Consider the following 11,419-nt stretch of genomic DNA (forward strand, 5'->3'; position numbering starts at 1 on the left):
TTACGGTGGCGGACTAATAAATACCTTTTAATGAAACAGTCCAGTTAAGTACTGTAACTCCACACCAACACCTACCAGACACAAGCAGGCAGTTTAAAAACTAAAATTCTTTGTAAGCTTTATGTGGATGTTAATTTAAGGTTCGAAACACCAACTAAACTACAGCTATTCCATATGAGATATTCATTAGATGTTAGCTCTGGATAAAGAGTTTTGGTGATTTTTTTAATTTTTTTTTTTTTACAGGACTAAACAGTGTTTTATATATAAGCTTAGCCACAAAATTCATACAAGTTCAAACACTGTTGTTGCTGCGAGCTCATTGCACGTACACAATCCAAGATTTGGCACAGGCATTCCCTTAAAGGCTGCAGAAAATTCCTGCCTTTAAAATTATGATAGAACTTTGTACGTAAGGAGTGCAAATGTGCAACAAGTTATTTTGAGGGCAGCAAAACACAAGAGAAAATAGTGTTCAACTACTCTAGCACTTAAATGCAGTTTTTATTTGTGAGCAACCCTACACAACGTATTTACCAATCGATATTAAAAGAAACAGGTAAGCAAATCTACAGAATTTAAGAATTAGCAAAAAACAAAAAAACCTCTTAGTACATAAACGCATGATATTTCCCTAAGTATTATCTAATTATGATAATATTTTTCTATTGCACCCCCCCTAGTTTTGTCATATAATGCCATGCAGGTGTTTTTCCCTTCTTTACCCTGTTAGCCAGCCAAACACTATTTCACACTGTTTTAAAGAAACGTGTAAGACTATTTGATAGCAAGACTTCACAAAGTTAAAAGAATTTGTGTTTTGCTGAAGCAATGATTAAAAAAAAAAAAAAAAGCTTATTTGAAAACTGTTATGGGAATATCTTCAACTAGGAAAAAAAAAAAAAAAAAAAGAGGTGCAGACAGCAAGCTGCACCCTTTACGGGAAGAAACGAGCAGCACACAATTCAAAGATCTATATTTACAAAGTGCTTGTGAAACCTATAAATAACCGAGCTTAGAGCCTGCTAGATAGCACACCTCTTATTCGAGGGGAAAATCAGTGCTTTGAGAGGTGGAATACTTCAGGATTTGTTGTGAGCCAACGTTCACAGATTGCTGCTCAGCTCACAGCACCCAAACCAAGGAACTCGGCTGCAGGCAGTGCCCTTTCTCCAGGCTGTGTCCTTAAGGCAGGGAGCCCCTCAGCTCTGCCTTACCTTGGGAAGAACTTCGCGGAGCCTCCTCGGGCTGGCGCCTGCTCTCTCCGAGCGTGGCGGCAGAGTAATTCCTGCCGAGACTTGGCCTGGAGACCCTCTCCCTTTCAGCTAACACCGAAAATATTTGATTAGCGAGCTTTAAGTCAGGGCGGCCGCAGTTTTCAATGTGCGCAAAGCTCCCTCAGCGTGCGCGCAGGTAAGTTTAAAGGAATGCTACGTCTGAGGAAATGGCCAGGATACTACTAAAGAGCCTGATACAACTTCTGGCCGATTTATAGTAGTATTTTAAATACCGTAGTAGAAACGGGATTTAAAAAAAACAGTCAAATAGAGGGCAATCTCCCGGAAAAGCTGCAAGCTGACGGGGAGCAAGGGAGCGGTTGACCTGGCGTCCCGGCGAGCGCTGCCCCGGTGCCGGTGGCGGCCGAGCCCTGGGGGCTGCCTCCCCCCGGCTGCAACGGGACCCGCCGGCTGCCGGCGCTTGTTACTTATTAAAAAGGGGACCGGAGGGTGAATTATTTATCCTCCTCCCCACCAGGTAACACGAACCAGGCGAGGCAGAACCGCGGCAGGCCCGGCTTTAACCCGCCCCGCGCCGAGCCGCAAGCCAAACACCGCCGAAAAACCCCTCCAAATTTTGGTCTCGCCCCCAAATTTCGCCCCGGGTGGCCGGCACACGCTCCCGGGCCGCCTCACCTCCCGCCTGCCCCGCGAGGGGGCCGGGGCAGCACGGCGGGGCTGGGCGCCCCCGCACCGCGACCCCCCTCCCACCGCCTCAAGGGCGCAGCTGCCGATGCTTCACGAAGCCCCCGAGACCCGCAGGGAGCACCGGGACCGGGAACCGGGACCGGGAACGGAGCCGCCGCCGCGTACCTGCGCCGAGCCAGCCCCAGCGGCCGCCGCCGCCCCGCGTCCCCGCAGCCGGCCGGGGGGCGGTTCGCTGGGCGGCCGCCGCGCATGGCAGCCGCCGGCGCCCCGCCCGCATGGCGGCCGAGGCGGGAGTGAGGGGAGAGGGGAGAGTGTGGGGGGCGCCGCCGCTGTGGGGCATGGGGGTGGTTGGGGGGAGGCTGTGGCGGAGGCAGCCCGCCGGGAAGAGGCTGGAGGTGACCTCCATAGAATCGTAAAGGTTGGGGAAGAGCTTCTGGATCGTCTGGTCCGACCATCGTCCTACCACCAATGTCACCCGCTAAACCATGTCGCTAAGCACCACATCCAACCTCTCCTTGGACACCCCCCGGGAAGGTGACTCCACCACCTCCCTAGACAACCCATTTCAGTGCCTGGCTACACTTTCTGAGAAGAAACGTCTCCTAATTTCAACCTAAATTTCCCCATCTTCTCACCCCTTGTAGCCAAGCCACAAGGCAAGGCAAGGCCCATGGCTGAGGGAAGGAGGTAGCATGGCATGGTAGGACGGGTTGGGTCGGTCAGTGGCAGCACTACAGCCATGGGTCACTTGTCCATGGGAAACACACAGGCCATAAAGTGTTGTTGGCCGGTCGTTTTAGGCCAGCCATGGCAGGTAGCGGAGGCTGGTGGTTGAGCAAACGGTTTCAGGTGGTGTGCTTGAGAAGACAGAGTGTGGACAGACAGACTGCAGACAGACTCATAACTTCATGACAGATCCATCAGCACTTCGTGCCTCTGTGCATGGTCCGGAAGAGAGGGTTGCAGCACCACTTTTGTTTGAGGGCACGCAAGGGCAGGGCTATTAAAGTCTGTTACCATGAAAAACACAAGGAAATTGATAATCCTGGGGTTAGTTATATACAGTAACAAAGACACTCTGTTACGCAATTAAAAATGAGAAAATGAAATGTGTACCACATCATTATGCAGTGGTTTTTCATTCATGGGGCATGCACTGCCCCAAATTGGGACGGAGCCTGTCTAATGCATGTAATGAAGATTGAACTGTAACTTGTATGCTCAAGACTTGTGAAATAAGGTCATGTATACAGCTAAAACAGAGCTCACACGCTAAAAAGATTTGTTTTTCCAGCTCTAGTAGTTTGTCCGATAAAGAGAGATTACTACTTCTAATCTTGGTTTACCTATGTCCTTAGCCTTCGTTAGGGCCACCCTGATACAACCACAATAGATCAAGCAATTTTCCATCTTTTCAGAGGTTAACATGCGCACTTTGCCTTTTTTTTTTTTTTTTTTTTTAACCTTTGAAGTCCTGGTCTGCATTGTTTTGTGGTTTATATGTCTTTAGAAGCAGTAGGCAAAATGTTGGAAAGCTGCCGTAGCCAGGGCTCAATTTTACCACTGGTCCAATGCGATCACCAAGGAGCGTGCTTCCAATGACAGCTGCACTGACTGCACCCTGCACTTTGGTGAGGAACTTTAGCAAAAAAAAAAAAAAAAAAAGATGTAAACAAGATCTTGTCCCATTCATCAGTTAAGGAATCTAGGCCAAGTTCCAGTCAATAATTGAAATGTTAATTATCTTGACAGCTTTCCACTGAATGTGAAAGAATCCCGTTTGGCCAGTCCTGCAGGACATTGCCACAGACAAGTAATGTTCTCTGTGACACATTAACCATAGCATCCGCCAAGCAAGAGCTTCATCAAGGGCAAAATAATATGACAAAGAGGATGTCAAAAGACAAACATCAATGCCATTCATCATAAAGTAAATATATTACCTATAAACGGTAATATATTCTCGACCGGTTTTCAGCCTGTGAATCTACATAGACTACATGGCTCAGACACCAAAAATGGCTGCAGAAAGTCATCATCCATAGCTTTTCTGGAAGGAACTGGAAAACCAAGAAACTAAGTGGTGCAAAATTAAAGTATTCAAATAGCAGTGTAACTTGAAGTTTGTTGCAAGAAGCCTCATAGAACGGGAGTTTTCAGTTTGAAGAGCTTTGACCTTTAAAATTATTTAATTCCCTAGTATTGCTATGCAATAGAACCCGTGCAGTGGTATCAGAATACAGGTTTGCCAAATTAGAAGATGTGTCAGGAAGCTCATTAAAAACGTGATTGCAAAGAAGACATGACAAGTGGAATCAGAGGTTGAAAACAATGTATTAAGACATAGTAAACTGACAAGAGTCTATAATTAGGATCTGTAATCCTATAGTTCTTAATCCGGTACATGACTGTACTTGGCATGACAATCTGCTGTCTTAACCAGATTAGACATCTTGCATTTCAAGAAATAAAAGGAATACAGTTTCAAAGACATTTGACTGTGCTAAAATTAATCACCAACAGATTTATTTTGTCTGAATATTCCTGTATTTTGCTGTATATAATACTTTAAGAAGTCAGGCAGCAACAAGCTACAGAAAATATAATTTATATGGTTCAAATTAAAAAGTCAAAATAATTTGGATTAAATTCAGAGACATAAAAAGGAAAAGTAAATATTTGTCTTAAAGAGTGCTTTTATTCAACCCTTGGCTGTTTCCTGAGGTGTACTTCAGTGTCAGAGTGGGGTTATTCCTCCAGGCATCATGAGCTGGGAGCCACAGGCAACCCCACCAGTGAGGGCACAGTCCAGAACTAGCAACAGCAACAGGCTTTGTGACCATAAAAGATGAGATATCAAATCAGGCCCAGGATTCATCTAAGAAGTCTTGTCAGGAAGAGCAAGAGACAGGACTAGAGACAAAGGCACCTCTAGCACAGGTCTGAGGTTCATCCAAGGAGGTGACAACCAAGAGAGCCAGATAGAGATCTTGAAAAAAAAAAAAAGCCAGATAGATATCTTGGCAGTGTCAGACTTGGCCACAGCAATCCATGTACTGAGTGGTGGTCTCATCAGTGTAGCTTCTGTCCAGTCACTGTTGAATAAAATGTGGCAAACATCATTGCAAATAGTTCCCTCATCACTCAGAGTCTCCCTGACCATGGCACCTTTGTCTGTCCAGATCTTCTACTGCATTTAAACCATCAGTTTGACAGGGTCTTTATATGTGTCTGTGTCTTTCACTAGTCGTTACAACCCACTGGACATTAAGAAACCTATTTCAGGGAAGAAAAAGCAGAAGCGACAAAGGTGTTTCACAGAAGCCAGGCCCAGGACATCACAGTCTTCTCTGCTGAAGGCAAGAATTCCTGCAGGACTTGAAAGAAACCAGGAGCAGCATTTTTCTTCGGTCTGACTTGAACTGGTTTAAAATTTGTTGCATATATGCACAAACAAAAATGCCAGCTAAGCAAATCTTTTCTCCTAAAGGTTGGGAGGAAAAAAGGAGGGAGATTGTTCTTCTCTTAATACATGTTTGAGTGTCCAGTGTGGAAGGATGCCTCAAAAATTTCACAGGTAATTAAAACAGATGAACTTTGAAATCTTGTTTTTACTTGCCTGTGGTATTTTTTTGCTGGTTTCTTTTATTGTTTTTTAACATTGGATAAACTGTAATTATTTCTTCTATCTCAAAAACCAATAAACTCAAGCAAACCAAAGGATGAATATACTCATAGAAGTCCCACATGTGTAGCAACCCCATAGCATGGTGTAAAGAAACAACAAAAGTTTGTTGTTTGTACAAAATGTACAAAAATTTTTTTGTACCAAAAAAAAAAAAAGTACAAAAAAGGTTCAGAGGTTGTAACTTTATTCCAAAGACATTTTTCCTTCTACTAGTTCAGCTGAACCAGTTATAGATTTTGAGGAACCACAGCAGACAATAATTCCTCAGTCAAGTATATTTCTTCAACATTTTACCTGCACATTTGGAAAGTGAGTCTAACTGGTACACTGGCATAAATAACCACCACCACCACCACCACCACCAAAAAAAAAATAAAAAATAAGGCAAATAGACAAGACTGATGTTTACTTTCTCTAAATTTCCAGTGGTGGAGATTGCTGCACAGCTTCCCTATGCAATGCCTTCCACTGCCAGCTATCCTCAAGCCAGAAATACTTCCTAAAGTCTAACATAATCTCCTTTGCTGCAGTGTAGGACAAGAGATAAAGAGCTTATCTCAGCGGTTACAGGAAACAACAATCTTTACTGTATTTGACAGCATCATCTATCCCCTCTATTTTCTCAAAGACTAAAGAGTTATTTTAATCTTTCCTCATGGTTCTTGTAAGATTCTGGCCCTTCATATCTTGCAAATTTAGTAAGTGCATTCGTTGTTCCATCAGCCAAGTCATTAGTTAAAGTATAGCTTATTATCAGAATCAGTACAATCCTCTGAGATGACGTGCTTTAACAACTGGCCATTCAAAACCGTGTTTTGAGTATGGTTTTTATATTAGTCATGTACTGTCTTGCAGTAGTTCATGCAAGACAGTGTTTCCCTCACTTTTTAATGACATCGTAGGAGGGAATTTCAAAAGCTGTCTATATCACGTATATTGCTTCTTTTGCATTTGTCTTGGAATGACTCAAATGGTTTGCTCAAATCACATAACTAATCTGTTGCAGAATCAAAACCTCAAACCAGTTCATAGTCTTCTCCTCTGTTAGACTTGTCAACATAATAAATAAGAAAAGAGAAATAAGGGCTTCAAATGGTGTCTAAAAAGTGAATATTCATTAAAGACTTGTATTGCTTAATTATAAGTGCACAGCATGTATCTATACACAACCTGCAGAACCCACTCACTGACACAATATAACAAGAAAGGCAAATTCTTAGCTGTGTTCAAAACAAAACAAAACTATATGAATACACAGAACCCACCCTCATTAGGGAAAATACAAATGAATAAAGAACATCAGTTCTTATTTTGACCAGGAACACAAAGCAACTATTAAGTAACAAGGATTAACTTCCCCTTTGAGCACGCTAGTTCAAAATTGTCCACTTTGACCATAGGACTGATCCTGCAAACAAGTTGCTGAACTAGTCAGATTCTGCCACTGCCTATAAAATAAATAATTTTTCTAGGTTTTTTGAAGGTGCTTATAAATGCAATTCAATACTAAACGGAAGAAACAAAAGACTGAAATGGCCTTACCAACTTATGTAAGGACTGACATGTGGTCTCGTTTATCTTTAGAAGCAAGCCAGGGACAGATCCTGAGTGCAATTAAAAATAGTACACCATGTTCATCCCTAGCTGGAAAATGGCAGAGATGCCAAAACTGAACTCAGAAATCAGAAAATAAAAATACAAAATGCATTTTCACCTGAAACTTGACACCTGAAAGCCAAACTTTGTAATCCTGATAAATCTATTTGTAAAGCTCAAGAATCCTTTTACCTGAGGAGATTTCAAAAATATCTCCACTAAATACTCCAGCTAGTAACAGTGAAAAACATAGGGTAAGGATTCAGGAATTGTGTGTTTTATTCACAGTTCTGTTTTGGATCAGGACACCCTCACTGTGCTTTGATTTATCCATCTCTAAACTGAAACTCCTGAGACTTCTTTCTCCTTCCCCATAACATGTGGCCGTATTATAACATTCAGAAAACAAGTGTTTCAGAAGTCTTCATTTTTTTCAGACTAAAATTTCTATAAACATTCAAAATGTAGCTTTACAGGACAGATTTTTTCATTATTTTTGCTCAATGACACAGAGATTCAGAAACCGACTCGAATGAAGGCTGCCAGTTATTGCCATGTTCTGAGGAGTAAAACCGGTCTTAATGGAAAGCTTTTGCAGTTGCCAACCATTTCCCTACACAACAGAAAAGCCGATTTATTCTTCTTCCGTCCGACATTTTCTAGTTTGTATGGACATCACTCTACCGGGCATAGGAATGACCCCAGTGGCCTTTTCTCCTTGTCTCCTGAGCTGACTTGCCCATGGCAGCAATGCTTTGTGAGCTTGGTGCAGCAGATCGGAGAGGGTTTCCTGAAATCCTTTCTTCAGTCCCATAGATGGTAAAAAAGCTGATGTGGTATGGAAACCAGAACAGTTTCAGTTCTAAAAAAGAGAAGGATTACTCTGCTATGCCTCTAACAGATGGAAGCAAAGTGGCCTCCAAAGTGCCAGCCGTTCCCAAGACTCTTGTCTCCATGAATATTTACATACGTTGAGTTGGGATGTACCCACACTCACCATGGCAGGAAAAGCTTTCCCCCACCTCACTAAAATAGTCAAAACAAGGATTTACCCAGAGGAGTGTGAAGAACAAATCCCCCAACTAGCAGCGTGCCATACCCGTGTGTCATCTGGCTGGGCAGCAACCCAACAAGCTTCTCCCCCTTTCCAGCCAGCCTGGGGCTTAGTCCATCCACTCCTGGCTCACAGACTGAACCTCATGGCTGGGGGAGCAGGGAGACTTTCGATTCTGAACCAAGGTAAACAAACAGCATAGGGCGTATTTTCCAAAAGCTTCCAAGGGGATTTAGGCATTTTTAACCAAAAAGTTGCGGAAAGCAGAGCAGAGGATTTGTTGTAGCTCAGGTGGAAATACAAAAAGGGAAGGCTGGTTGTGTTTGTCTATGTTGGTTCACTAAACTCGCTTTTCAATTTGCTACCTTCTCTTCTCATACTCTTTTTTTTTTTTTTTCTTTTAATCAACATCTGCAAAACAATCAAAGCTCTGAGAGAAATGTTTAGCATTGAACTATGCTAGGAAGGAAAACCAGAACTGGCTTTAAGGCAGGACTAGAAGGACTGTCTGGGTCCCTGAGTCAAGTCCTCAGTTTTATCCTTTTCATGTGTTTATAAAGTGACTTCTTTTAACAGCAGTAAGTATTGTTAAGGATTTTTTTGTATGTGTGTTTGGGGTGTTGTTTGTGTGTGTGTGTGTATTTGTTTTTTTTGTTTGTTTGTTTGTTTGTTTGTTTTTTGAACTAGAATCAGGTAAATAAGAAAAAGAGCTCTTTTTCTTGTCAGTTTTTCCCTTTACAAAGAGAAATTGGTGGTAGTCAGGCATCCTAATGCAATCCTTTTTTATACACAAATGCCAATAACCCTGTTCTCCCAAGTGCAGCAGCAATGAATAGTTTCTGGTTCCAAATCCTTTACAGAAAACATCTAAAGCAAAAGAACTCGCTTTTTCTAAACACTTTTTCCTGCAGACACTTTTCTGTCTGTCCTTAGTCTCCAGATCATTCTTTGAATGTCTTCTGCCTCATTTTTCTCTTTTTCACTCATACAGTCAGACACTTGCAAAAACCTCTCTGCCCATGATACAGCTCAAGAAAATCCCTTGTCCTTACAGTCCTGGATGGATTCAGTGGTAACATGCCTCTACATTTACAGGTAAGTTAGGGCATGGTTTCTTCCATCAGTTGCAGCAGCGTGGTTTAATCACACCTCTAACAAAGGCAGTATATTGCACCTCAGCTTTACAACAGATCCCCCAAGTAAAAAAGACTGGTTATGCCCAGCTATGCAGTTAGCTCTATTTTAAGTCACGAGAAAGTTGTCCCAGGTATTGGCCTTTGAGTCCGGCTCCTGGACACCTTACTCATGGTGCTTTGTCCATCCCATCTCCGTCTGACAGCTCCCGTGCCATGCTATCAGTTCACTTTGGTGTGTGTGCACCTTCTGGCAATAAAAAGATTGTTGAGGCTGACAGCAATCACAGTAATAACAATATTCACAATAACAAACCCAGCACTACTATGCAAAAAATGCTGGTTATTTCATTACAAGGAAGATGCAAAATGAAGTGTTCCTGAATACGGTCTTATAGGACTCTGAGAATGAATCCGTGGAGGCAGCCGGCTTTATGCTGCAGACGAATTCATTTGTAATCCTCTGAAGTATCCTACCATGTGACTTCCAGAGATAAACCAGCCTGCTTTAAAGTATATTTCCACAACCCGCACTGAGTGATTCTAAGTATGGTGGTATCTCTCACAGTAGATTAACTTTTAATTATTGCCGTTTCTCTCACGAAAGAGGCTGTAAGATATCACAGCAGCTCTCCACATGTTCCCCTTAAGGTCAGAGGACATTTTATGTTAATTTGTTCATTTGTTTAAGACAGGAATTCTAGCAGCTAGTGACAGTAAGTAGAAAAATAAAGCAAAACCCAATCCGTTCTTGTCTGAGAAAATCTGACAGCAGCTTCTTTAATACCATCCTCTTCCCAACACTTTAATTATTCACTTCTTTTCAACGAGGGGATTCTTTCATGTTGTTCATACTACATTTCAGCCTTGTTATTATGACATTTCATTGGGTATTGGTATAATGTATTGTTAGAGATACTGTCGTGTTTGCTTGAAGCTTCACTAACACACAATATTAATTACTTTCTTCCAGAAATCGTCCAATGTAGAAGACTGGAAAACCAAAAGAAAATCAAGAGAAAATAAGCAGGAAGGACCAAGAAATGAAATAACTTGTATTTGATAGATTCCTACCATCTCCTGCACTGCATTGTCTTGTTAAACACCCATTGATGGTAACAGCAGAAACCTGTTTAGTTACACAGAATGACGATATTTTTGTCCCTTTGCAATTTATATTTGTCCAAAACAAAGAGAACGTGGATGCAAAATACACCATTAGTAGAGATCACCAGTGGAGCTGAACATCTAGAGAAACTTCTGAAAATTATTTTTGCAGATGAGACCTCTCAAATTCCTGTCTTCCATGTATGTCTGTAAAAACAAAGGATGTCCTTTGCCCTTGTTTGTCAATGATGCTAAGGATGTCCATCATGAAAGATCTGAAAAAGCACAAGAAATGATAAACTTAAGCCATTCATTGCAAATGTAAAATACTGTTTTACACACTTCAAACATCTATCCTTTTTTGATGACCTTTTAGAAACGTACTGTGTACAAACAGCATTTCTACATGCTACCAGGCACATGACACCTGATAAAAATAGTTGCTTGTGAGAGCAAAGGTGTGAATATCTCAAAGTATTACTTATCATGTCTTGAAGCTATCTTCATTTGGATTAATGATCTGTGATGAGACTCCATACAGGTTTTAGAAGGTCTGCAGGGTCTGCAGAATTATTCCTCAAATACAAAGGTGAAATAATTAGTGATTTATAGTATAGAGATCACTGGAGCTCCAGCAATACTTTGCAGGCCCTTACTCATTATTATGAGATTTTAAGAGTTTGCTATAAAACTTCATTTGCTGCCGTGGATTTAATTACATTTAAAAATCTAATAAATGGTGATGACCACCCACGCATCTTACAGTGGAAACACAATACAAATACAAATCCTTACAGAAAGAAAATCTTTTTAATTCCACAAAATATACACATTTATTTGTTCCCTCTATTATGTTGTACACATCAGCTGCCTATTAACCAGTTACTCAGTTGGCACCCTATTTGAACTTGCTTGT

General features: G+C 41.7%; 1 protein-coding gene across 3 annotated transcripts in view; it reads right to left on the minus strand.

Annotated features, from left to right (window-relative positions):
• Positions 1–2,223, minus strand: part of RAB3IP (RAB3A interacting protein) — a 28,788-nt gene extending 26,565 nt beyond the window's left edge. For 2 of the 3 annotated variants that reach the window (XM_068669226.1, XM_068669224.1), the window contains exon 1: positions 2,091–2,223. In XM_068669226.1, the coding sequence (XP_068525327.1) occupies positions 2,091–2,176 (86 nt within the window). In that variant the 5' untranslated portion in view covers positions 2,177–2,223. Of the gene's footprint in view, positions 1–1,217; positions 1,326–2,090 lie in introns of all 3 variants that reach the window. The other variant, XM_068669227.1, reaches the window with a different exon arrangement.
• Between the last annotated feature and the right edge of the window lie 9,196 nt (positions 2,224–11,419).

Source organism: Anas acuta, chromosome 1 (assembly GCF_963932015.1).
Source record: "Anas acuta chromosome 1, bAnaAcu1.1, whole genome shotgun sequence".
Classification (NCBI taxonomy): Eukaryota; Metazoa; Chordata; class Aves; order Anseriformes; family Anatidae; genus Anas; species Anas acuta.